At 59.0% G+C, this 27,092-nt stretch overlaps 1 protein-coding gene across 3 annotated transcripts; it reads right to left on the reverse strand.

Moving 5' to 3' along the window:
* D2HGDH (D-2-hydroxyglutarate dehydrogenase) lies at nt 1-27,092 on the reverse strand. Of its 3 annotated transcripts, XM_053902478.1 has the most exons (10): nt 26,671-26,997; nt 25,793-26,154; nt 18,735-18,792; nt 17,156-17,295; nt 16,164-16,357; nt 15,503-15,671; nt 13,955-14,098; nt 11,332-11,474; nt 8,477-8,642; nt 1-943 (listed from the first exon to the last, which is right to left on the reverse strand). In XM_053902478.1, exons 2-10 carry the CDS (start codon nt 26,142-26,144, stop codon nt 684-686), a joined length of 1,626 nt encoding a protein of 541 aa, XP_053758453.1. In that variant the 5' UTR covers nt 26,145-26,154; nt 26,671-26,997; the 3' UTR covers nt 1-683. The 3 variants fall into 3 exon arrangements, with proteins under 3 accessions (XP_053758453.1, XP_053758454.1, XP_053758455.1); XM_053902479.1 differs by lacking the exons at nt 25,793-26,154; nt 26,671-26,997 and adding an exon at nt 27,021-27,067; XM_053902480.1 differs by lacking the exons at nt 18,735-18,792; nt 25,793-26,154; nt 26,671-26,997 and adding an exon at nt 27,021-27,092.

Below are 27,092 nucleotides of genomic sequence, written 5' to 3' on the forward strand. Positions count from 1 at the left end.
TCGTGATTATTTCCCATTTTTACTGGAAGTTCATGACGGCCAGAAAGCGAAAACATACCCAACCTCAGACCTCCACAGCCCCAGGAGGCCCCAGGGCAACAGCAACTAGCAGGCCAGGGCCGCGGAAGCAATGTGCCCGGGCCTGGCCCCTGGCCTCACTGACCTTTGATGCAGAAGACCAGACACATCACAGCAAACCACCGAGACGAAAAACTAATGGCTGACCTCTGACAATGGTCTTGCCAATGCACAGACCTTCCAGAAAATGGAGGAATGATGCCTTCCAGGGCGGAGACTGTCCCTGTCACTCTGGCTCAAAGGTGACCCTGGTGACCCGGGACGGACCCCACACAGAGCTCATCACCTCTGCCGGGGGCTCACGCCACATGGGGGACAGGACCACCCACGTCCCCTCCCACGGCTGCAGCCGGTCTCCGGAGTGGGCAGAACTGCTCGCCCACCGGCCTGCCCGGCACGTGCAGCAGGAGGCCGCCTCCCAACCTGCAGAGGGCTGGAGGGCGCCCGCACAGAGGCTGAGCAGCACAGCCGGGAGGGACCCGCCCCCCCCCCCCCGCCCCCACCACGCCCCCAGCCAGCCCTGCAGGCCCACTGTGACCAGGACAGCAAGACCAGGACAGGACCAAGGCCCCTCCCATGTCTCCCACTGGCCCCGGCAGGCCCTATCAGGCCTGGGCAGGTAGCGTCTTGTAGGGGTTCAGGATGCCCTTGGGGTCCAAGAGGGCCTTGAGCTGCCGCATGAGCCGCAGGGCCTCGGGCGGCTTGCTGTAGCCGAGGACGCCCCTCTTCTTGAAGCCCAGGCCGTGCTCTGCGCTGACGCTGCCCCGCTGCTCGGCCGTCCACTCGTACACATAGGGCTCCAGGGTGCCCAGCACCGAAGGGCTGAAGGCCTCTGACGTCACGTTGAGGTGCAGGTTCCCATCCCCTGCAAGGACAGGGGCGCTGGGTCAGGCAGGGCAAGCTGAGACCCCTTCGTCGGTACCCCCCAGTCCTGCCCCTGCCCTCACGCCTGCTTCCTGCCCTCACGCCACTGGCCACTGACCTGCAGTGACAGAAGTGGCCTGCTGGTGACCGCTCCTGTCTTCTGGGAGGTCTCTCCGAGTCCTCCCCTCTGTCCTCGTGGCCCTCTCTGAGGGCTCCCAGCCAAGAGTCACTGACCACCCGTCCAGCTGGTGAGAGCACCCGTGGTGGTCCCCAGACCCACCTCTCCCACGGTACCAGGGAAGCCCCATCCCCGCCCAGCCAACGCCCGCCACAAAGTCCTGGCTCCCAGCCTCCCCCTCAGGTCTGCTGGGGCCCGGCACTCTCTGGCCTCACTGAGACATCCAGATGCGCCCTGGCTCTGCCTCTGCCCACACGCACCCCCCTCGGGGGTCCCAAAGCAACGACGAGACACAGGATTAACCTGAGACAATGGGGGCAGGAGAGGGGGCTGCAGTCTGGCCGGAGGAGAGCCTGGTGCGCCCACCTCTGTGGGGCTGAGGGGAGGAAAGGGACAACACAGAGCAGCCGCCAGCACCCAGAGGCAGGAGGGAGGCGGACTTGCCCGCCATGAGGCCCTCACCCAGGAGGTAAACGTTCATTTGCTGGTGTGACCGCCATGCAAAGCCAGCATGGGAGCCACCGCAGATGCGCAGACAGGAGGCCCCCGTCCCAGACTCGGAGGTCAGGAAGGTGGAAAGGGCCGAGCAGAGCAGACGGTGCGTAGGGCCCAGGGAGGGTTGCCGCCCACCCTGAGACGCAGGGAGCCGGGGCGCCAGCAGGAGGGGCCCCTAGAGGCTAGAGTGGCAAACCCCAGGCAGCACAGGGGGCACAGGGGGCAGGGCTGAGGCCTGGGACCGATGACCCAGAGCTTCTCACACCCCACCTCCCTCCCTCCGGGTGTGTCAGGGGTAGGGAGCAGAGCAGGTACCCTCTCCCACCAAAGCGGTCCCACGGACGCACTCAGGGCAAAGGCACCAGAGCCCCACCAGGGAGCTGCCCGGGAAAGCCGGTCCACGCACACTGCCCGGGTATGCTCGGCCACAGCCAGAATTCACACCACCTCAGTGCTCCCGCGGACCTTGAGCTAAGAACGCGAAGATTAAAGAGGTTCCAGCTCGGGGACCCGGGTCCCCACCCCCACTCCTTCTCCCTGCACAAGGAAGTCACCCAAATAATTCCCACAAAGCCCTAAATACAGGAGCCCACAACAAAAATGACCTGCACACAAGGAAAGCAACCACCATGAGCAGGAGCCAGCAGAGTCCAAGGCACAGACTTCTGACCCTGTAACTTCCGGAAACTGAACACAAACGTGTCATATGTTAAGAGTAAGAGATAAAAAAGTATAAAGAGATAAAAAGAGATAAAGAGTATAAAACACTGACCAGGCAAAGTTCTTAAATATCTAAGTCAATTTTCTAGAAACAGAAACCACAAATCACTGAAACAACAGTCAATGAATGGCTTCAAGGCACATGACTCACGGCAAGAGATTAATGAGAACGTGAATCAAACATGGGAGCTTGATGCAGCGCCGGTCAAAGCCGGGGACAGCAAGGGACATGGGGGGACACGGGGCAGACAGGGCCGGGAGACTGGGGGACATGGGGGATTCAGAGCCGGGAACAGCAGGAGAGACACGGGGACCACAGGCTGCAGCCCTGGGGACACCGGGGGACGTGGGGGGGGGGGGGACACGAAGGAGTCAGAGCCAGGAGACCAGGGGACACAGGGAGTCAGATGTGAAGAGAGAAGGGGAGTGCAATTTCTAAAACCAGAGCCCAAAAGACTGCAGGCAGGACGTGCAAACGTTCACCCAGACAGACCAGTGACCCCAAAGCACCCCAAAGACAAAGAGAACACAACAGACTCCCTTTGTGGGGGGAGGGCAGCATTCTCACGGGGAGCTGACTTTGCAACAACACGCGAGTCACAGACGGCAGGACGCCTTCACCCTGCAGACAGGACGGAGCCGTCAACCAGACGCGGGTGCGTAAGTCCACTGGAAAAGACCTTCGCAACAAAATCAATACGTTGTCAGGCAAATACAATCTGTGATGTTCTGTCACCTACTGCCCCACACTAGTGGACACTCAAAGCTGAGATTCAGGGAGAGGCTGTGACACAAGACTGAAGAAGGACCGCAGGCCGGCTGAGCCCGGACAAACACGGAGCACGCGAGATAACATCATCTCTTTTCTCAGAAAAGAAAACTGAAATAGACCCCAAGAAACCGTGCGTGAACCAGGAGAGGACAATGACAATGAAAGTCACGGGTCTCAAGGTCCTTGCACCGTGTCAGTCGGGGATCTCGGAGAAGCAGAGCTGACAGGGTGTGGGCCCGCATACAGATGGGGAGCGAGGTCTGAAGGGAGCGGGCCACACAACTGAAGGGCCTGGCGGGGCGGGCCAGCAGGCAGCTTGGGTCCGAAGGCGGTGTGGAGGCAGAAGTCGCTCCTCCTCTGGGGACCTCGGTCTCTCTAAGGCCCTCAACTGATTAGATGGGGCCCAGCCACATTACGGAGAGTAATCTGCTCTGCTTACTGCTGATTTAAATATTAACATTATCCAAAAAACCCCTTCACGGTGACACTGAGGCTGGTGTTTGGCCGCGGCCCAGCCACACAGACACAGAATTAGCCAGTCCACAGTGTTTAGAAGGAGGAGGATAATGACACTGATTAACTTCAAACTCCGATAAGCTAAGGGTGCACGTGGCACCTGAGGCCGGTACGGAGGACAGACACACACGTACGATTCCCTGATTTGTAAGTGGGACAGGTTCAAATGAGGAAACAGAGTAGGCAAGAGAAGGCAGTAAGTCAGAGAAGAGAAACGCAGGACGGGAGGCCCACAGTAAGAGTGGGAGTCCCGGAGCCCAGCGGCTCCAGCAACGAGAGTGACGGCAGCAGAAGGGCCACCCTGAGCCGGAGAAAACCGAGAACGAGCAGATCCAAGAAAAGCCCCCTGCCCTCCCCGTCTGCCAGAGAGCAAGACACAGACAGGCCAGGGTGTCGCCCCCGCCCCCGGAAAGGAGAGCCAAGCCCCGGGCGGCCGTGGGCCCCGACCGGCCAGCCGGACGGCAGGGGTCTGCGCGGCGAGCCCACCATCCCTCCGGCGCCCGGTGCGCACACCCACCTCCCCGCACTCTGCCGTCAGAAGCCCAAAGTCGCCTGCCTTGCCTGGGACCTCTCTAAAGACGCGGTGTCCTTTGTCACGATGCTGCATGAGCCCCGGTTCTAACCGCCTGAGCCACTCACCGCTGAGCCTCCCTGGCGTAGGCCTGATGCACAGCCAGTGAACCTGCATGGTCTAACGTTCAGGCCCAGCCCAAGAACGTAGGAGGGCAGAGGGGACAGCTAAGCTTTCTCTCCCCTCCATGGAGTAAACAACATGCTCGAGTTTAAAAGCAACGAACGTTTATTTGTGTGTCCCGTGTCAGAAAGTGGTCCAGGTTCATTCTTCTGCTGTCCAATCTTCCCGGCACCACTTGCTGAAGAGACCGTCTTCATTTCACTGGATACTCTTTCCTGCTTTGTCAAAGATTAGTTGGCCACACATTTGTGGGTCCAATTCTGGGTTCTCTATTCTGTTCCGTTGATCTCTGTGTCTGTTTTTGTGCCAGTACCATACTGACTTGATGATTACAACTTTGTAGTAGGGACTGAAGTCTAGATGAGACCTATCAAAACCCTAGAGGAGAAAACAGGCAACAACCTGTTTGACCTCTGCCGCAGCAATTTCTTACTCAACATGTCTCCAGAGGCAACAGAAACAAAAGCAAACATGATCTACTGGGACCTCACCCAGATAAAAAGCTTCCGCACAGCAAAGGAAACAATCAACAAAACTAAAAGGCCACCGATGCAATGGGAAAAGATATTTGTGAATGACATATCAGATAAAGGGTAGGTATCCAAAATCTATAAAGAACTTATCAAACTCCATACCCAAAAAACAATCCAGTGAAGAAATGGGCAGAAGACCTAAATAGACACTTCTCCAAAGAAGACCAACAGACCATCCAAAGACGGCCATCCAAAGATGGCCAACAGACACATAAAGAGATGTTCAACACCGCTCATCATCAGGGAAATACAAATCAAAGCCACACTGAGATACCACCTCACACCAGTCAGGGTGGCTAAAATTAACAACTCAGGCAAAACAGATGTTGGCAAGGATGCGGAGAAAGAGGATCTCTTTTGCATTGTTGGTGGAAATGCAAGCTGGTGCAGCCACTCTGGAAAACAGTATGGAGGTTCCTCAAAAACTTAAAACTAGATCTACCCTATGACCCAGCAATAGCACTGCTAGGAATTTACCCAAGGGATACAGGAGTGCTGATGCACAGGGGCACATTTACCCCAATGTTTATAGCAGCGCTTTAACAATAGCCAAATTATGGAAAGAGCCTAAATGTCCATCAACTGATGAATGGATAAAGAAATTGTGGTTTATATATACAGTGGAATACTACATGGCAATGAGAAAGAATGAAATCTGGCCATTTGCAGCAACGTGGATGGAACTGGAAGATATCATGCTAAGTGAAATAAGTAAGTCAGAGAAGGACAGATATCGTATGTTTTCACTCATATGGGGATCTTGAGAAACTGAACAGAAGACCATGGGGGAGGGGAAGGGAAAAAAATAGATAGAGAGAGGGAGGGAGGCAAAACGTAAGAGATTCTAAAATACAGAGAACAAACTGAAGGTGGATGGGGGGTGGGAGAGAGGGGAGGGTGGGTGATGGGCATCGAGGAGGCACCTCTTGGGATGAGCACTGGGTGTTGTATGTAAGCGATGAACCATGAGAATCAACCCCCAAAACCAAGAGCATCCTGTAAACACTGTATATTAGCCAACTTGACAATAAGTTATATTAAAAAATAAATAATAAAATAAATAAAAATTTAAAAAATAAAAAATAAAAATAAACCCACGAGGTTTTCAGCTTTGAAAAACAAAAAAATAATAATAATAAACAAAATAAAATAAAATAAAACAGCAAGCGGCAAACTGTGTAACAAAGAAGCCCCAACTCCTTGCCATCTACTAGACACGCCTAAGCCATAAGGATGGAAAACGGTCGAAAGTCCTGGGAAGAAACACATCGTGTCAGGAAAACAACTAAATGCAAGGAAGCCTGTGTCACTGCACAGTATCAGTCAAGGCAGGCTCCCAGGACAGAGCGATTCCGGGGCCCAGAAGAGCCTGTCGTGACAAAAGAGCCCACCTACCAGAATGACCGATGTGACCTCCCTCCATCTTCACCACTCACAGAGCCACAGAGCCTGCGGCCGCTGTGAGGCTTTCTGACCCCCGCTCAGTACGCAGCACCCGGGCACGACCCAGCGCTCACACAGCAGGTCTGTGTGCACAAACACTGGCCCCCTGACCGCGGAGAACACGCTCTCCACGAGGACTCGGGAAATGTCAGGAAGCCAGGCCACTACCCGAGGGGCACACACGGTGTGACCAAGCTCACAGGCTTCTATGCAACAAACAACAAGTCAGAAATTTTAACAACAGCTAGAAAACTCCTGTACGTTTGGGAATTTACAAACACATTTCTGCCTAACTGATGGGTCAGAGAAAAGAGAACGGGAATCAGAAAGTACGAGGGAGGCTGGCCAGCGTCCACAGAGGAGGCTCTCAGAGCCGAGTGGGGCCGGCCTCGCCCTCCGCCCTGTCCTCTCCCTGGAGCCCGGGGCCGAGGTCAGGACGGCAGGCAGCTCAGAAACCAAAGGGCGGGAGAGGGGGAGGAGGGCCGGCGGGCAGCAGCGGAGCCGGGAGCCCAGATGCCCAGCAGGCGGCACAAAGCGCCCGACTCTGGCTCCCTGGCGCACCCTCCTGGCCGAGCACACAGACGCCGGGGTTCCCGGGCCGGCGTGAGCAGGTGCTGGCCTCACGGACCCTCAGACATCACATGGAGTCTGACAGGTCCACACACAGAGACACTACTGAAGACAGTCACCCCTGGGGTCCGCGAGACTGGTGCGCAGAGAGAAACCTAAATACTTATGCTAGAAAAGAAAAAAGGCTGAAAATCAGGCAGAGTACTTGACTTACAGTCAGAAGAGCCGCAGGGCAGGCTCAGTGCAGAAGGGAAGGAGGTAATAAAGGTAACAACAGAAAAAAAGAGAAAACGAGGTGCAGCGGAAAGGATCAACGGAGGACGCGGTAGGACCGACAAGCGTGAGAAACAAGAGGGAGGCGGCAAAGAGGAAACCCCATCGGGACGGAAACCGGGGCCACCCGTGAGGGCCGACCCGACAGAGGAGCAGGAGCGGGATCAACAACTTTGTGCCAACACGGCTGAGATTTACAAGAAACGGACAAACTCCCAGAAAGCAAACTTGGCAAGAGCACTCAGCCAGGACGGCCCCACGGCTGGTAAGGACACGGGTCCGTGCTCAGCCCCCCGCCGCCCAAAACACAATACGCCTCCGGCCCTGAAACTTCACTGCCAGCTCCCAGGGGACAGTCAAGGAGGCGGTAACGCCAACCACTCAGACCCCGCTGGGCCCAGAGGGAGAGGCCAACGCCCAGCTCGGACACAGCGAAGGGACCTTACAGGATGGCCAGGCCCGGAAGGCCACCGAAAGAGCCCCGTGCAGAACAGAGGCACGTGGACCACGCAGGGTGCAGAGGGCCGGGCCGAGCCGGGGTCACCTGCCGGTCACAGCCCCCCTGCAGGAGGGGGTCTAGGGTGCACCACCCCACAACCACAGGAAACCGTGCCCGGGTCGCATCCGCAGACACAGAAGCAGCTTTCCACAAATTCAACACCCCCCTCGACTCACAGAGTGGGGGCGCGACTCCGCCTCTGGCCGTGACGCCATCTCCGTCGGTGGCAGGAGCCGCTGTCCGTGCCCCTCGAGGAGCGGGCTCTGGCCCGGGGGCTCCAGCTGCACGTCCTTGCCCCCGGCCCTAGGTGAAGATGCCCTCCGTGCCCGTCCCCCAGCCCCCCTCTGGGAGCCCACCGCGCAGACGTGGCTTCCTCCAGGCTTCCTCCCTGAACGCTAGGTTTGCGAGCCCCGTGCCTTTGCCCGCCAGCGTTCCCGTTCAGTGGTCTGACAAACCGGAGCGTTTACTTCGATGTGGTCCCAGTTAGCAGCCCCCCCTCCTGTGGTTTACACATCTGCGTCCTGATGAAGAAATGGTCCCCACTGCGAGGTCATCATGCTCTCGGGTCCTCTCCTTCACGAGGGAGAGTCTGAGCCACGCGGACAGCGCCACGGGGGTGTGGGTGGTGGCTGCCCCCAGCCCCTGGCCATTCTCACCGTCCTCGACGCTGGACAACCTCCCCCCCCAACCGCCCACTCTGGGGGCCACCAGCCGGCACCACACGCCCTGCCTCCGAACCACAAACCAGGTCCTTTCCAAAATACCCAAAGATCCATGAAGACAATTAGGGTTCTCCCAGGTCCCAGGTTCCCCCATCACTGCTGACCCCGGCGCAGCTCACCCAGGTGGCCGTAGCCCACCACGTGCTTGGCCCGCGGGCCAAGGCGCACGCGCAGGTCAGTCACAAGGTCGTAGAGCCTCTCAGTGGGCAGGGAGAGGTCGTACTTGTACACGTAGCCATCGCGGCTCAGCGCCTCCGAGATCCTCTCCCTGAGGGCCCACAGCGCCTAGGATGGACAGAAAACAGGCAGGGTCAAGGGCCGCCGCGAAGGGTGTCTATGCTGATGGCAGTCAAAACGCTGGGGCCTGGGGGGACTGGGACAGTCATGAGGGAACTTTCCGGGTGACGGAAGCGTTCTTGTGGTGATAGGCACGGGGATTTGATCCAAGAGCCAGTACCAGATGGGGCCCCAGAACGTGGCCATGGCTCGCTCGAGGACACTGCAGGTGACAGGGTGGGAGCTGGTTGGGGCTACCGGCAGGCAAGGAGCCAAGTGAGGGCAGGGTTGGGACAGGGAAGACCCTGCAGACGGGGGGGACAGGGCCACAGGGATACGCGGGCTGTGGGGGACCCATCACATCACTGCCCTTCCAGATAAATCCGTCCACGGGTCACTGCCTAGGCTTGCTGACCTGTCACCAGGGACACCTGAAGTCCTCACGATGGAGCAGAGGACAGACAGCGCCAAGCAGGCCATCGCTCGGCTGCAGGGTGGTCGCTGTCCTGCCCTCCACATGTCCCCCGGATCCAGGAAGCGTCATGGCAAAATTTCTACAAGTAAGGACTCGTGCCCTGGCTTTTTCACACGATCACAGTGCCAGGACCGCCCCCAAAGGAAGAACAACAGCCCCTCACTCCCGTGGACCCCTCGCCACCCCGGACCCCTCACCACCAGGCAGTGTCCCGGCTTCCCCAATTCTGTCATCGGCGTCAGGGGTCACTCCAAGATCCCTCTGCCTCCGACCCTCAGCAGCTCCCTCCGCCACCTGCCTCACACGCACAGAACCCGGCAATGACCCCACACAGCCCGCTATGCTGCTGGACCGCGAGCTGGAGCACTGCAGGGCAGTCTGGCTGCCCACGGGCTCCTCCATTCACACCCACCACACCCTTCCGTGGCCACAGACCTGCCCTCCCCCCCACCGCCGCCTGCCCACCCTGCCCACCCTGCCCACCCTGCCTCGGGGCCCTGGAGGACCACTCCTGCCTCTGTCCTGTCTTTGCTCAAACGCCCCTGTGGGGACATCCCCCACCGTGTCGTGCCCTGCCCAGCCGGCACTGCCCAGCTCCTCCGTTTGAGAACACGGCTGTGAAGCCAGCAGTCCAGACGGGGCAGGGACCAGCGTGGGCACACGTGGCGGCCCCGTGGCCGCTGCCCCCACAGGAGGAGCGGCGGCGACCCCACCCCAGCGGCCGGCTCTCGGGACTCGCTCTGAGCAGAAGCAGGGAGCACTGGCTTTCCCGCTGTCCTCCTGCTGCTCAAGCCTCGGTCGGCGGAGCGGAAATGCCCGCGTGTGCAGGACAGGGCGGGAGCCTCTGTTCTCACGGCCCCCGGGGCCTGCACTCCCACCACGGACGGACACTGCATTCAGGAAGAAGTAAGGGCGTGGAAACACCGGAAAGGAAACAACTATGCCTGTGGGCAGAGAACAGCTCCGAGCCGATCCGGAGACTGAAGGGTTTGCCCACGTTTCCTGCGCTGGCGCTGGCTGCGTGACACCGCGGGGGAAGCACAGGACGCCCCTGCCTGGGTCTCCCTCAGTGGTGACGTCACCCACTGGAGACGACGGGGCCATAGAGGCGGGAAGACGGTCAAGTGCCCTGAGACCCTTCGTCAGGAGAGGGGCTGAGGCACTGACAACGTCTGACCCCTTTGCTAAACATACAAATAACTGAAGAGAAAGGCTCAGCGATAAGGCGGAGAAAGGAACCCACTGAGCAGACCGTAAGGGCCGGCCTGAGACCCGCCCCGCTCGCCCGCACGGCCTCTGCCCCCGCCCCTGGTCAGCCCCAGCCCTCCCACCACCCCGCTCCTGCCGGCTGCTCCCACACAGCGCCCCAGGGACCACGCTGCACAAACTGGGGAGGACGGCACACAGCACCCCAGTCCCCCAGTGACAGTAATGGTGACGATGGCTCCCACAGCCATGGCTTCCTTCTCCCTCCTTTGGCCTCAGAGCCGAATGATCTCTGGTGGCAACCTCAATGCCCTCTCCCAGGCAAGTGCAGCCCTCGAGACTGCCTCAGTTCTAGGCACACCTTCCCACGTCCCCTGGCAGCTCTTTCTGCCTTTTTTTTTAATTTTTATCTATTTTTGTGAGACAGAGAGAGAGAGAGAGAGAGAGAAGGTGTAGGGGAGGGGCAGAGAGAGAGGGCGACACAGAATCCGAAGCAGGCTCCGGGCTCCGAGCCGTCGGCACAGAGCCCGACGCGGGGCTCGAACTCACGGACCGCGAGATCGTGCCCTGAGCCGAAGTCGGACTTTCAACCCGACTGAGCCACCCAGGCGCCCCATCTTTCTGCTTTTGTTTAAGATACTGATGATAGGGACACCTGAGTGGCTCAGTCTGCTGAGTGTCCAACCTCAGCTCAGGTCATGATCTCACGATTCACGGGTTGAAGCCCCACATCGGCCTCGCTGCTGTCAGCGCAGAGCCTGCTTCAGATCCTCTGTCCTCCTCTGTCCCTCCTCCACTTGTGCTCTTTCAAAAATAAATAAAACATTTAAAACATAAAGTAAAATAACACAGAACATGACCGATAAAGACAGACACCCAAAAGTGTGCTTGCAGAGAGCGAGGGACACCTGCCCACATCCGGACAGCGCACACCCCGAGCCGGACACACGGCACCGTGCAGACGTCCTGCACCAGTTCAGCACGACAGAAGCAGGGAGGGGCCAGCGGCACACGCACCTTGACTTTCAGGTGGTCTGTGGCCACAGTCCCATCCGTCACCAGGCCGGAGCTCAGCACCTGCTCCAGGAAGTCATTCAGCTTCTCAGCATCATGGCCTGCTCTGGAGCCTGAGGTCTCGATCAGAACATAGAAGGGACTTTCTGGAAGGCACAGAAAGCAGGATGAGCAGAGGCGAGGCCGGCAGACAGACAGTCAGGATGGGCCTGGGCTGAGCGTCTCCGACAGCCCCGTGGGGCCATCGGGCAGGCAGCTCACACAGCAGGAAGCCTCTGCTCAGTTTAGAAATAGGTCCTTCAGGGCGCCTGGGGGGCAAGTCGGGTAAGTGTCCCACTTCAGTTTGGGTCACGATCTCACAGCTCATGGGTTCGAGCCCCACATCAGGCTCTGTGCTGACAGCTCAGGACCTGGAGCTGCTTGGGATTCTATGCCTCCCTCTCTCTCTGCCCCTCCCCTGCTTGCACTCTCTCCCTCAAAAAAATAAACATTAAAAAAATTATTAAAAAATAAATAAAAACAGGTCTTTCATGGGGCGCCTGGGGGGCTCAGTCGAGGAGCACGTGACTCTGGACCGTGGGGTTGAGCTCAATCCACGCTGGGTGTAGAGATCACTAAAAACAATAAACTTGTAAAAATCATCCTAAAATAAAATAAACAAAAAACAGGTCTTCCACTGGAAGAGAGACCACGCTCCCCAGAAACACATGAACTACCACATGACACCACGAAACCCTCAGCACTGGCGCCTGGATGGGGCCCCTCCCACAAAACCACACACGGTGGGGAGGCCACGGGCTAAAGGAGAGACCCCCAAGCCCACGTGGCCCACTGTGCCCGCAATGCTCAGCAGTTCGTGCAAAAAATGCATACTAGGGGCACTTGGGTGGGGGGCTCAGTGGAGCCTGAATTTCAACTCAGGTCATGTTCCCAGAGTCATGGGGTCAAGCCCCACATCAGGTTCCACACTCAGCACGGAGCCTGGTTGAGATTCTCTCTCTCCCTCTCCCTCTGCCCCTCTTCCCTGTATGTACACACCCATGATCTCTCTCTCTCAAAAAAGAAAAACGTGTACCGTTTACCCAAGATATCTTTTTTGAAGTTTAAAAAAAGGTATGTTAGTAACTATAAGAAAACGTTCAGCTTGTTTTTTCAAGGCTACTGTAAGTTTATCTTTACACTTGTTGAAATCACAAATAAACTCACTGAACCGCCTTTTCCTTCAGCACTACATTGTCCCTTCTGGGAAAACACGACAAGTTGGTCCTACTGTAAACAGAACAGTGTTTTCCAGAGAGTGGCTTTTTCCATGCTGAAATGCACATTCTGCTCTTAAATTTCTCACACGTCATAGAAAACACGGAGAGCTTTTACATTTCTATTGGCTCCTTTTCCAATTACAAAAGTAAAACATGATTATGAAAGGAGTCTTAGGGGCCCCTCGGTGGCTCAGTCAGTTGAGCGTCCAACTCTGGCTCAGGTCATGATCTCAAGGTTCGTGGGTTCAAGCCCTGCATCAGGCTCTGCGCTAACAACATGGGGCTTGCTTGGGATTCTCTCCCTGCTTCCTGGTCCCTCCATGCATGCCCTCTCTCTCTCAAAATTAAATTGTTAATTGATGGACTTTTAAAATTTAGAGCATAAAGATCTTTCCATATTTATGACTATTTTGAACTAAGTTGTGACCCCCAAACTCCCACAGTGAAACCCTAACCCACCCCCAACATGACTATATTTAGACACGGGGCCTTTTGGGAGGTAATTAAAGCTAACTCAGGTCAAGAGTGGGGCTCTGACCCCACTCGTAAGAAGAGGGAGGGGCACCAGGAACCCCACCACCACCACCACCAGGAAAGGCCACGTGAGCACAGAACTCCGGGCCGTCTGCAAGCCAGGACGAGGGCCCTCGCCAGAACCAGCCCTGCAGCCTTGCAGTGCCACCATCTGTTAGGGCAGATCTCAGAGGTGAAAGTACCAGGATCTACAGGTTCCGAGGCACAGACACTTTCTGCAACGTGGTATCAGCGTCCCGTGTGCTGGTCTGGAATGAACCGGCTGGGATCTGTCACGGACAGATACTCCTCTGAGTCGAAGAGAAGCGTTTCTGACGAGTGCACCTGGGTTCTCAAAGGCCCCGGCGCTCTGGCACAACCGGCAGCACCGACGGGACCCGCACTGGGGGCGCATTTAAAACGCGCATAATCGGGGCGCCTGGGTGGCGCAGTCGGTTAAGCGTCCGACTTCAGCCAGGTCACGATCTCGCGGTCTGTGAGTTCGAGCCCCGCGTCAGGCTCTGGGCTGATGGCTCGGAGCCTGGAGCCTGTTTCCGATTCTGTGTCTCCCTCTCTCTCTGCCCCTCCCCCGTTCATGCTCTGTCTCTCTCTGTCCCAAAAAAAAAAAAAAAAAAAAAAAAAAAACGTGGAAAAAAAAATTAAAAAAAAAAAATAAAACGCGCATAAAGGAATTCTGCACTCAGCCAGTTGTGGCGACGCCGGGGCCACGGACACACCGACCTGCCCAGGTTCCTGCCACACCTTCCCAGGTTGTGGGCAGGACTGACGGCCTGCGAGCCTCCCCTGTGACCCAAGGCCCGGAGGGGGTGCCGCCCGCCAGCTGGGGTCAGTACCTTGCACCGGGCTGGCGAGGCGAAGGTGGTGCGTGACCAGCCACATGCACTCGGCATCCATGAACTCATACGCGGATAGGATCTCACCCAGCAGCCCCTTGCAGGTGGTGAAGGTCTGCAGGACCTCAGAGAAGCCCGGACAACCTGCAAAGGGTCAGAGCCTCAGGCCCCAGAGCCCACGGCCCCCGACACCCACCCCGTCCCCCCCTTACCGCGGCCACGCCGACCCCAACCCCAGGGGAGGGCGCTGGGTGAGCTGGGCAGCCTCGGGAAGGTGGTGGGAAGCAGAGGGGCCGAGATGTAACGAGAACGCAGGGCTAGTGTTTGGGAACGGCTTCGTCGTAGCTCTCTTCCCACAACCAGCACTCGGCTTTCCGTGGGAAATTCATCTGGGGCTTCAAGACACAGCCAGGCCCAGCACAGGCCCGGGTAGCTCGTCCGCCGGCAGCCGGAGGCGACCCTGCGGCAGGAGGGGTGGGATGCACGCAGCCTTTCAGAGGTGAGGCAGGGAGAGTCTGGGGGGGGCGGGGAAGTGTGTCCTGCACAGCGCGAGGCTGGCAGGTGCCTGCTCTGCACATCCAAGGAGCACATGGAGGTGCCATGGCAGGGACGACAGGGCACGTGGGGGTTCGGCAGCGCTCATAAATGGAGATCAGACGGGAAGAGACTGCCCAGACGTGACAGGAGTGTGAAAGGGTGGAAAACACGGCAGAGCGAGAGCACACACTGGAAAGTTGTGTCGTGGGTTCAGTGACAGCCCTGAGGGACAGGAAGACAGGAATCTTCTAGAACTGGTGAGACATCAAGCCACAGGTGCAGGAAGCTCACGAGACCCACACACAACGCGCCCCAAATCACAGAAGACCAAAGACAAAAAGAAGACCTTTAAAGTGACCACAGAACAGAGCGCCAGAGTCCCCGGAAGCCACAGTGGCGGAGGGCAGCCGGCCTCCCCGTGACCACCAGCACGAGCCACAGGCCACACAGTGACGCTCGACAGGAGGAACAAAAACAAACCCAACGTGCTTGTGGACCAGTGACAGTGTCGTCACGGGGGGGGGGGGAACGAAGTCACCGCAGACACAGCGGGGGACAGAGGACGCGTCACGAGGAGCGTGTCCCAGGTGGAAGGCCCGACGTAGGAGGCATGCTGCGAGCCGACGGGGACGGGCAGCGACAGGGCAGGCGGTGCGTCCCCACAGGCGTGACTGATTCCCCCACAGTAATGAACACACAAGAAATGACACGATCTCCCCCAGCATCTTCCAGCATAAGCTACTTAAACAGCGGACCCAATGGATGGAAGAGCCGAGCAAAGCCCCAGTTTTGTTACAGAATAAAGTGTGCTCTGCACCAAGACAGGACAGGGTCCGCTCCAGACCTTGCTCTGGGAACCAAGGCGGCCAGGTCCTGACCCCTCTGGGAACAGAGAGCGAAGCTGGGAGAGGCAGGAGCGGCCTCCCGAAGGGCCCCCACCCCTGCACCAACGGCAGGGCAGCCGGAGGAGGCGCGGCTCCGAGCCGTCCACCCGGCGGCCGGCCCACCTACCGAGGAAAGCCACACTCACAGCCCTGGGCTTGGGCGGACACAAGATGGACACAGCCGTGATGACCCCCAGCGTGCCCTCGGACCCGATGAAGAGCTGCTTCAGATCGTAGCCCGTGTTGTCCTTCCGCAGGGTGCTCAGGCAGTTCAGGACCGTGCCGTCCGCGAGAACCTAACGGGCGAAAGAAGCAGGCTCGGCCCTCGGTCCCAGCAGGCTCCCCTCCCCTCCCACCACCATGCTCGGTGGGGCGGGGGGGGGGGGGGGGGTTGTTGCCGCAGCCCAGAGCCGCCTCAGAAAGCAGAGCCAGGCACGGGCCCCCCCACCCCACCGCACCCCGGAGTGGTTCGGGAACGCGGGGCCCGGCGTTACTTAATCAGGCTGAAGGAAAGACTCATTCCCCCAAAGCCAGCAGACCCCTGAGGGAGGCGGAGAAGGGGGCGCAGCCAGGTGCAGCTGAGGGGGCATCAGGCCCACCCCCCCCCCCCCCCCCGTGTCTCGACCTCACCCTGCACCACCCCAGCTGTCCCTGCAACCTGCACAGCGGCCCAGCAGCCCAGCCAGGACAGGGCTCCCGTGGACCTCACAGGAGAGCACAGTCCGTGCTGGGAGACGGCCAGGAGGGCCGGGGGGACACAGGACAGCGGACGGCGCCCCCCAGCTCACCGCTTCCAGGCCCAGGACGGTCCCGTGAAGCGAGCCGTAGCGCAGAAACCGCAGGCCGCCGGCATTGGTGGCCACGTTTCCCCCGATGTGGCAGCTGCCCTTGGCCCCCAGGTCCAGGGGCATGACGAAGCCCCTCTCCTCCACGTGACGGCTGAGATCCTCCAGGACACAGCCCGCCTGGCACACCAGGGTCCCTGCCGGGCGGGCGGAGCTGACTCGGGGCGGGGGGGACGGGGGGGGGGGAGGGCTCCCGGCCCCACAGGAGCAAGGACTCATGGGGGAGGGCCCACAGGGGTCAGCCACCCGAGAGCCGTCCCCCCACAGAATCCAGGCAAGGAAAAGGCATATGTCCCCCCAAACCAGAGAAGAAAACCCTCATGTACGCTCACCCTCGTGTGGGAGGGACAAGAGAGAGCAGTGTTCTCAGGAGGGCTTCGGAATGGCCGCCGGGTGGACGGCTCGGAGCCGCGCCTCCTCCGGCTGCCCTGCCCTTGGTGCAGGGGTGGGGGCCCTTCAGGAGGCCGCTCCTGCCTCTCCCACAGGAGAGGTCCCAGGGGACCCCCACCAGGGACACGTGACGAACCTGACGACAGTTTGTGCTTTGGGTGCTGCCGGCAGGGAGCAGGACGGGTGCTGTGCCCAGGGCCCCCACCACAGACGTGTCATGCCGGACGGACAAGCCACGGGGCCACTGGGGCCACTGGGGCCACTGGGGCCACTGGGCGGGAAGGGTCTGCACGCTGGCTTGTGCCTCAGACGGGGCACCGCATCCACAAGGGCAGACAGGGCCATCTTGGCCAGAAAAATGCCAGGGTCACAGGGACTCACAGCCCTCCCCTTCACCACGAACCCCCAGCACAGGCCCCCGAGTGACCAGCTGAATGATTCCCCAGGGCACACACACACCCAGAGGGCCGGGCGCACAGAGCGGGGGCCCCCGGGGCCCCCGCCACAGGCAGGCAATCAAGGCACCCCGGGCAGGGTGGGCTTACCGGACATGTTGTGGAAGCTGATGACCTGGTTCATCAGGGCGGTGGACAAGATGACCTCATCGAAGACGGGCACGCTGCCCCCCACCATGCCTGTGTTTCCCCCCTGCGGGTTCACGGCCAGGTTCCTCTCGTGACAGTGCCTGAGACATGCACAGGGGGCATCAGGGCCCCCCGTCACGCACAGCGTCATCCCTGCAGGACAGCACGCAGGCCAACACCCGGCTGTGAGGCCACTAAACCTTGCTTCCGTACCCTCTCTCGTTGGCCGCGGCCCAGATGGGGGAGCCTCCTGGGTCCCCACGTGGGACGAGTCTGAGGAGGCCCGTGTCTGTCAGAGACTGCACGGAGCGCGAGGCCGGCACTTTCCCAGATGCCAGACAGGGTGGCACGCGAGGGCGCCCCTCTTCGAACAAAGTGCCAGTGCCAGCCGCACCCCTGCTGCTCCCCAAGAGCCACTCAGTTCCCAGCCCCCGGGCTCCTCCCCCCCCACCCCACCACGCTCCACACACGTCCACGTCACGGTGGCACTTCATCCGCGGCCAGGCTCCAACTCCGCAAAGGCCTAAGCGGAGGGCCCATAAGGGTGTGGCTTTGCAGAAGGAGCGCACCTGCCCGCGGGAGGCAGTCCACGCACGCACATCACGTGGGCCGCCCTGGCAGGTGGAGAGCCCCCCGCGGTGGGCTGACGGTGAGCGTGCGTGGGCCCACGTGCGCTCACGGAGGCCATTCCGAAGCCGCGGTTACGTGAGCGTAAAGGTGCACGGCCCCGCTGCGTGCTCTCTGGCAGCTCCGGGAGGCCAGTGAGCCGCAGAGCACCGTGGGGTGCACCCCCTCACGCACTGGACGTGGCGTGGAAGAGTCAGCGCTGGGGGCACGACGCGAAGTGAGTCAGACGCAGGAAGGCAAACACTGTATGATCTCACATGTGGAACCCAGAAAACCAAACGAACAGAAACAGGCCCACGGAGGACAGAAGGCTGCCAGCTGGGGGGGCGCGGATGCAGAGGCACAAGGTCACAGTTATAACGTGCATCGGTCCCGGGAAGGAGGCACCCACGGGAAGTCAGGAACGCTGCAGGGACCGTATGGGGACCACACGTAGTCACGAGACCACCTGCTAACGGGGAAAACTATCAAAACACGGCGTCATCCCCCGCAGGCCAACAGGACACTGCACGTCGATTACACTCCAACCTCAAAAACCGGCGTGGGAGAATAATCAGCATCTAGAAACAGGCGCGGACACGGCCAAACGGGGCGGGGGAGAAGGCGTCACATCACAGACACAAGGCAGTAACAGTCAGAAACCACACCAGGGCAGATGAAACAGAATGTCATCGGCGGTTACTTCTGGAGGGAAAACACTGGTTGCTTTTGCAGTATTTTCCTTTATGGTTGTCTATGTTTTCCAACTGTTCTAGAATAGACACGACGGTTTACTGACATAAAGCCATCAAAGAACGCCGTTTGCACGGCAAGGCCAATCCGCCGCCGGATGTCCCCAACCCCCCCCCCCCCCCCCCGGCCCCAGTCAGCTCCAGTCCGCGGGTGAGGCCCCCGCCCGGGGCGGGCTCCATACCTGAGGATGTGGGACACCTCCTCTGTCGTCCGCGGCCTCAGCAGCAGCACGCTGCTCCCTGCAACGCCAAGGAGCACGTCACACACGGAGGGCAGGTCAGTGTACCCTCTGAGCGACGCTCCTCTGGGGGGGCGACCCGCAGGGGCACCGTTACCAACAAGCCCACAGACCTCAAGGACGAGAGCGGGGTGTCAAAAATGGGTCCCGTCTCAGCCCGCAGGGGGGTGGGGGAGACCCCAGCATCCACGTCCAGGCCCGGACCCAGGGCAAGGGGCGCCCGCCAGGCTCGTGATTCCCTAACTGTAACTCTCTTGTGCGGAGACACTTGAGACTCCAAGTCTCCCGTCGCTGCCCACGCCTCCACCGCCAGTGCGAGCTCGGGGACGGTCTGCCAGAAGAGGCCCAGTCCATCCCTCGTCCATCCCTCCACCTGCCATTATTAGCTGACTTTCCACCCACAGAGGGGCTGCCCTTCCCTCTCACATACTTATTCGATCATACCCATGGGGCCTCGTGGGCTCTTACTGGATGTACCAGCTTACACACCAGCCCTCTGCTGCCACAACTGGTCTGACGCCCAGATGTGGCGGCAGGAGCCCCTCCAGGCCAGCCCGTCGGTGTTCCTGACCACTGCCTCCCCAAGATGGTCAAGCTCCTCTCTGCCCCTTTGGCTTTGTTAAAAGTACGGAAGTAGGCGAGGGGGCTTCAGAAAGGCAGGAGGCACGCTTCACACGGGATCCTCCCATCAGTGACTTTTCACGGAGCCTCACCATCTGGCTGTAGTTTTTATCTTGCTCCCTTTTTTTTTAGGAAGGAGTAAGTTTTTTGGGTTTTGTTTGTTTCTTTTGTTTTCTTGAGGGAACTCAGGCACACATGGGGGAGAGGGGCAGAGGGGGAGAGAATCCCAAGCAGGCTCCTCATTCGGCACGGAGCCAGACGAAGGGCTCAGTCCCACAACCCTGGGATCACGACCTGAGCCGAAGTCAAGAGGACACTCAACTGACAGAGCCACCCAGGAGCCCCAGGAAAAAGTAAGTTCTGCATATTTATTATCCTTGTTTTATTTTATTTTATTTTTTATTTTTGAGAGAGGGGCTGACAGAGCTCGAGCAAGGGAGGGGCAGAGAGAGAGGGAGACACAGAATCCAAAGCAGGCTCCAGGCTCTGAGCTGTCGGCACAGAGCCCGACGTGGGGCTCGAACTAACAAGCCGTGAGATCATGACCGGAGCCGAAGTCAGACACTTAACCGACTGAGCCCCCCAGGCACCTTTTATTCTCCTTGTTTTAAACGTAATTTAATTACATATCTACGTAACTTAATTTTTAGTAATGGCTGTGTTTTACAACTGGTCTGCAACAGAATTCTAAGAGTTTTTTTTTTAAGTAGGCCTCACGCCTAGTGTGGAGCAAGCACAGGGCGTGACCTCTCGACCCTGAGATGAGGACCCGAGCTGAGATCAAGAGACGGATGCTTAACCGACTGAGCCACCCAGGTGCCCCTCTAACAACTGTTTGATAACTGGCTGTCCAGAGCCAGGACAGGCCAGCTCCGGCTCACCACTGCCCCAAGGCTCCAGGAGACCCTGGGATTGCGGGGACCACCTGATGACACGGGCCAGAGGGAGGCAGCCGTGGAGGTGCTGCTGGCTTATTTCCGCGTTTTCTCTCGGAACGTGTGGGAGGAACCCAGGAAGGCATCTTCAGGCAGACCGCCACCAAGGTTCACTTAAATTCAGCTGTGTCCCCGTCTCCTTTCTTCCTTATCTGTGTGGAGACTCACGGGTTGAGGGCTTCATGAGAGGAACAGAAAGGGGGAAAGCAGGAAAGGCTTCGCTGCAGAGGGAACAGCGCCAAAGCTCTGGAGGGGACGGGACAGGGAGGAGTGGAGGCTGAAACCCTCGGCCCCTCTGGCCATCCGCTCTCATCCTTGGGCTAGAGGAAGCAGAGTGGGTGGGGCACAGACACCTTTCCTTGGTCCAACCAGCATAACTAGTAGTAGGCTCGGGCAGAGCTCCCCTACCCGCCCGGCTCCCACTGTCCCCCACCCCGGGAGTTCGTGACTCAACCCCCCCCCCCCCACCCCGGGGAGAAGAGTGCCCTGAGCGGGGGTGGCGGGCAGAGCCAGGATCCGAAAGGGGATCAGGGTGATGGAGGAAACACAGGATTACCAAATCATCCAAATAAAGTGCCCATCGGGGCAGAAGAGAGGGCGTTTCCCCATGTGGGCCCCTCTGCCCGTGCCGGCAACGGGAGGGGGTAGCAAGCTTCCCCAGAGCCTTCCACCTGGGCCCTCCGTGCCATCAGCGCCTCCCAGCGCTGTCCTCAGCTTCCTTGACACTCCGCTCAGGGAGGATTCTTTTCTGTTCTAATTCTTTCATTCTTTTTTCTATTTTCTGTTTCTCTAGCAGCTCATTGTTGTGAGTTACCTCCTTGAATTGGAGAAGACACATGGTTCCTACACCTTCGTAACCTGCCAGTCTCATCCACCAAGGCCGTGAGCTCTGTATCTGTAAGATGCGCGTGCTTTTTCGCTCCGTTCAGCTGTTCAGCCTGCACGTCTGCAAATCCCTCTGTCCGTTGAGAGCCACAACCGGCTGAGCTCAGCGAAGGCCTTCGTCGACGCCAGATCCGTGGCGCTGCCATCTTGGCATCCTCTGTGCCGGTGTCACATCCGGATTCTGAAAGCCCCTTGGCATTCGGTTTTCATCAAACAAACCATGTCTGCCCTCCAGCCCTGCTCCTTTGGGACAGCACAGTCCAGGGACCCTGGCCACCCGTGAAGACCCTGCAGGCTTCAGTCACCTACTGCAGGGATCCCAACGGTGTCTGTGTGCCCACCCTGTGTGTCGGGGCCTGCTGAGGGCACGGAGAATGAAAACAGGCAAGATGTCCCACTCTTGGGACATTTACCTCGTAACGGGAGAGGAAATGCTCTAATATGTCAACAGCAGGCACCCACAGAGAGAACAGAAAATCATCAAAGACACGGCTTGGGGACATGGCCCAGGACTGCGGGAAAGGGTGTCTGAGCGGAAGAGGCTCCAGAACTGCCCAAGCCAGCAAAAGCCGCACACGGGTCAGGGCAGCACAGCATCCAGCCCGCCGTCTGCCAGCAGCTCCCTCACCCAGCGGAGAGCCACGGTCGGCCCAAGTTCTCGCTGGGGCAGCCGTTTCCTGTGGCTTCTGAGCCTTCCTGCCACCTTCTCCTTCCACCATCCCGACTCCCCAGCAGAAGCTGGCTCCTCTCCCACACTCTGGATGCCACCGGGCTTGCGGGACGGAAGGCACCCACCTGGCCCACGGCCCCTCCCGGGTGTGGGAGACCGCCCTCCGTGAACGCACGTCACGTCACCCACCACAGCAGACAGACCCCAGGGCTCCCAACTGCCCCACAACAGACATGGCCCCGAGGGCTCCCAGCTGGCCATCAGCAAACCCGGGACTCTTCTTTCCACACGCACACCTGGCACCCGAGCCCATCTCTCCTGACGGCCCCTTGAAGACTCACGCTGTGAGTCTTCTCCGAGCTCCTCCGGGCTTCCCTGACTGGGCCGTGAAAGCCTGTGCCCCACGCGGCAGCCACGGTCAGGCCACGGGCCCCTCTCTTCCCAGGGCCTCCCAGTAGCTCCCCATCGGCTCAGGGGAGAAGCCAGGACCCACACGGCCCTAGAGGTCTCGACGACCTAGCCCCTTGCTCTCTGACCTCCCCTCCCCTCCCCAACCCACCGCAGCTGCACACAGGTCTCACGAGCCCACAAACACGCCAAGCGTGGCCTTGCCGAGGGCTTTGCACTGGCGATTCCGGCCCCGGAACACCCTCGTGCCCCGAGAAAACCTCCTGTGCTGGCCTCCCGGGCCCTCACGGCCACCTGGCGTGCAGCCCACCCCGTTCGTGCCCCTGTCCCTCAGGTCAGCCTCCTGTACGTCTTCACATTTGGGACCCCCAGACCCGCACTCGGTGAGGCGCTCACTAAATCTCTGGGATTCACCTCTGAGCAAGTGACCTAATGTTTGGGCAAGATATTTAATGACAGCTTCCATTTCAAATAAAGACTATGCTTTAAAAAATTATGAAGCTCTGGGGTGCCGGGGTGGTTCAGTCAGTTAAGTGTCCAGCTCTTGATTTCAGCTCAGATCATGATCTCACCATCACGGATTCGAGCCCTGAATTGGGCTCTGCACTGACACCGTGGAACCTGCTTGGGACTCTCTCTCTCCCTCTCCCCTCCACCCCTCCCCTGCGTGCACGCTCTCTCTCACAATAAATAAACCTTTAAAAAAGGATCACGAAGCCCTAATCAGCATTTACTGGCTGTATCTTCTATACAACTCCAAGATTAAAATGTTAAAGTGTAGTTTAGTTTAGAGCTGCTTTCTCCCCCAAAGAAAGCCACGTAAAGGGCTATTTCGAGAAAAATTCAACAAACTATTTCAGCGGACACCCACCGCGTGGACGCTCGGAGGTGGGCTGGCTGCAGTGCCAGCCTCCCGAGTCAGGGTCTCGGCAGCGGGGGGTCCCCCACGCAGGCACACACGATGTGCAGCCTTGCAGGCGGACAGGCCGTCCAGCGTGAGGCTCCTAGGAAGGGCCCCCAGGGGACAGCCCGCCCTTGCCCAGGTTGAGGAGGCACACGGTCTCCATCCCAGGCACCGTTTCCACCCGCTCTGGAGGCCCGGAAGGAAGACACCCCAAGCCTCGAGCACCAAGCACACTGGGTTCTTACCTCCAAGGTGGGAGCCCCTCCCCCGTTTATGGGCAGTGGAGCTCAGGTCCATCTGGCCAAGGGCCAGCCAGGCAGCGGTGCCAAGCCGGGATGGGGGCCCGGCCCGGCTGAGCCTGGGGTGGACAGCACTCTGTCCTGCTTCCAGGAGGAGTGCACGTGAGCCTGCAGACCCTGTGCGGGCGGGGGGCTCTCGGTGGGGCCACATCACCCCTGTGGGGTCCCCACTTAGCAGGCAGGGTGGGGCTGGGAGCCCTGCTACTCTCAGGCGCTTGGCCTGTAAAGAACAGGCCAAGGACTTCCCGTGTCTCCAGCCTCCTCACAGGAGCCGCCTACGTTGCCTGAGCCCACACCCTAATCCCACTCGCTCAAGACCACGCACCGGTTCAAGACGCACAGTATTTCCCAGCTGCTGTGGACCCTCCTCGGAGTTCTCCCCACCAACAGCACAGCCCTTGCAGGGGCTAAGTCCAGGCCCAGCCTGCAGACAGGGCTGCCCGGCCCATCCAGGCATTATGTATTTAAATACGTTACTTCGGTATATAGCAACCCAGGCCTTCCTAAAGAAGGAAGAAAGATACACAACCTAACCTTACGCCTTAAAGAGCTAGAAAAAGAGCAGCAAATAAAACCCCAAACCAGCAGAAGACAGGAAATAATAAAGGTTAGAGCAGAAATCAATGCTATCTAAACCCCCCAAAAAAACAAAAAACAAAAAACAAAAAAAAAACAAAAAAAAACAGAAGAACAGATCAGTGAAACCAGAAGCTGGTTCTTTGAAAGAATTAACAAAATTGATAAATCCCTAGCCAGTTTGATCAAAAAGGGAAAGGACCCAAATACATAAAATCAAGAATGAAAGAGGAGAGATCACAACCAACACAGCAGAAATAAATACATTACTTCGTGGGGCACCTGGGGGGCTCAGTCACTTGGGTGTCAGACTTCGGCTCAGGTCGTGATCTCACGGTTCGTGAGTTCGAGCCCCAAGATGGGCTCTGTGCTGACAGCTCAGAGCCTAGAGCCTGCTTCGGATTCTGTGTCTCCCTCTCTCTCTGCCCCGTCCCTACTCATGCTCTGTGTGTGTGTGTGTGTGTGTGTGTGTGTGTGTGTGTGTGTCTCAAAAATAAATGAACATTTGAAAAAATAAACAAATACATTACTTCGTTGTAAACTGGTTGTCTCCTAGGTCTCTTCAATACTACAGCAAAGATGTCGTGCTGGGTTTTGATCATTGTCTGAGTAGACAGGTTACGTTACCGCTGAACACATTTCAGGAGAGAAGAGACTTACAAAATCTTTCTCATGGGAAGGGTATGCTGGGTCTGGACGGACGAGAACCACCAAGCAGGTGCCCAGGCGTGTGCTGGTGCGGACAGGTGTGGTGAGAGGAGGGAGGCAGGGGTGGCCAAACAGCAGCCCCACACCTTGTCCCAGCGACATGCCAGGGGCAGAGGGTCCACGTCCTGTCCCTCAGAACCTGTGCACCTGACCTCATCTGGATAAGGGTGTTTGCACATGTAATTAGACCAAGGATCTAGAGACGAAATCATCCTGGATTCGGGGGGATGACAGGGGTCCTTACAAGAGAAGCAGAGGGAGACCTGAGACACAGACACACATGGGGAGAAGCCACGTGAGGATGGAGCCGGAGACCCATGGAAGCCGTCACAACCCAGGGACGTCCGGGGCCACCAGGAGCTGGACAAGGCAGGAAGGAGCCTGCGCCAGGGCCTCTGGAGGGAGCACGGCCCTGCCCATGCCTTGATCAGACAGACTACATCCTGTTGTAAACCGCCCAGTGGGTGGCTGTTAGGGCAGCTGCAGGGACCGGCACACCCCCCTCAGAGCAGCCAGGGGACACTGCTTTTATTCGCAGATGTCACATACCACCAATAAACCTCTATGAATTTTGTTCTCAGAACACTTTAAAACCACAATACAGCTTTTCTTCAGTGTAAGAAAGGCTACGTGGGGGCACCTGCGTGGCTTAGGTGGTTAAGTGTCCAACTTTAGCTCAGGTCATGATCTCACGGTCCGTAAGTTCGAGGCCCACGTCGGGCTCTGTGCTGACAGCTCAGAGCCTGGAGCCTGCTTCGGATTCTGTGTCCCCCTCTCTCTCTGCCCCTTCCCCTGTTCGTGCTCCGTCTCTCTCTCTCAAAAAGTAAAAAAAAAAATAAAATAAAATAAATAATAAAAATTTTAAAAAAAGAAGGCATATGTGACAGTCACCCCGTGGTCCTCTACCCGGAGCTCAGTGCTGTCTTATCTCCTCTCACTGCTAGCACACACCGCCGTCCTCCTGAGGGACACGGTGTGCACAGACCCTCACTCACCTCGGACCGTTCGAAGCCAGTCCACATTTGAAGCCTCCAGCACCTCTGGGTCTGTGATGACCCTGCCGGGGACGATGCGTTCAAAGGCTGCCAGGTCTTCCCCAGACACCACGGAGAATGGCAGCCGCTTCACAGGGTAGCGCTCCCGGGTCAGCATCACCTCCGGGGCCCGGGGGGACGTGGAAAAGCCACTTCTGTAGACCCGGGGGCTGGTGGCCGTGGCTCCCCACGGGCTGCTCAGCCTGGGGATCCTGGACGTCCCTGCCCATGTCCTGTGCTGCACAGAGGCTCCCAGAGTGCACGCCGCCTGCCGCCAGAAGCGCCACCCAGGCTGCACCAGATGGGGTGCCATCGCCCTTGCCCTACAAAAGCAAGGGATGGGACCTGTGACTCTGAAACACTAGGACCTGGGAAGAGGCAAGCACCTGCCCGGAGAGGAGCCCGAGGCGTCCAAGTCCGGGCCAGGTCCAGGAACAGACCTGCTGTCCAGGGGGGAGGCGGTCCGAGAACAGGGGCGCTGCCCTCGATCCTGACCCGGGCTGTTTTCCTGCAGGACCCCCGTCTCGGGAATGCCCTGAGTTGCATGCACACCTGGCTGGGAGCCAGATGCGCCACCCTCTGACAGTCTGACATTTGCCGTCACAAAGCTGTCTTTTAGCCCCTCGCCCTTCAGGACTAAACCAGGCCTGAAGACACGAAAAGGGGTGGAAGCCACTGAGTACAACTGACAATGGTTGGAATGGTACGTTTTATGTCGTACGTGTACGTTACCAAGTGTAAAAAGTGTAGCAAAGGAAAGGGCGGGGTAGGGAAGCTTCTCCGGCTGCCCGCCGAGCTGCAGGCGACTTTCGACGTGTACAGGGAGCCCCCAGACCTACCCAGGCGAGGGGACAGGGGACGGGGACGCGCCCCTCTTCTGGAGCTCAGACAACCTGAACCGGCGCGCGTGCCAGCGCTGCCCGCGGGCTTCACCAGCGCTGCGCGACCTGGGGAAAATGGGCGCGCCTCTCCGAGCCTCCCCGCGGCACGCGCGCCACCGCCAGGGGCCGAAGAACGAGCGCGCGGGCTCGAGCCGCGGCCGGGAGTCGGGCCCGCGCGCCCACGTGACGGCACGTAACCCGGCGGGCTCGCACTCGAGAACGGCCTCGGCGCGCGACGCCCCCAGCCCGCCGCCCCGACTCGCGGCCCTTCGGCCACAGACCCCCGGCGGCCGCGCGCACGCACTCACGTCCGCGTCCCCGTCCCGCCGCTGCCGCCACCGCCGCCGCAGGCCTTGCGCCGCCAGAGCCACGGCCGACTG

Source organism: Panthera pardus, unplaced genomic scaffold (assembly GCF_024362965.1).
Source record: "Panthera pardus isolate Hobbes unplaced genomic scaffold, ASM2436296v1 HiC_scaffold_10, whole genome shotgun sequence".
NCBI classification, from domain to species: Eukaryota; Metazoa; Chordata; class Mammalia; order Carnivora; family Felidae; genus Panthera; species Panthera pardus.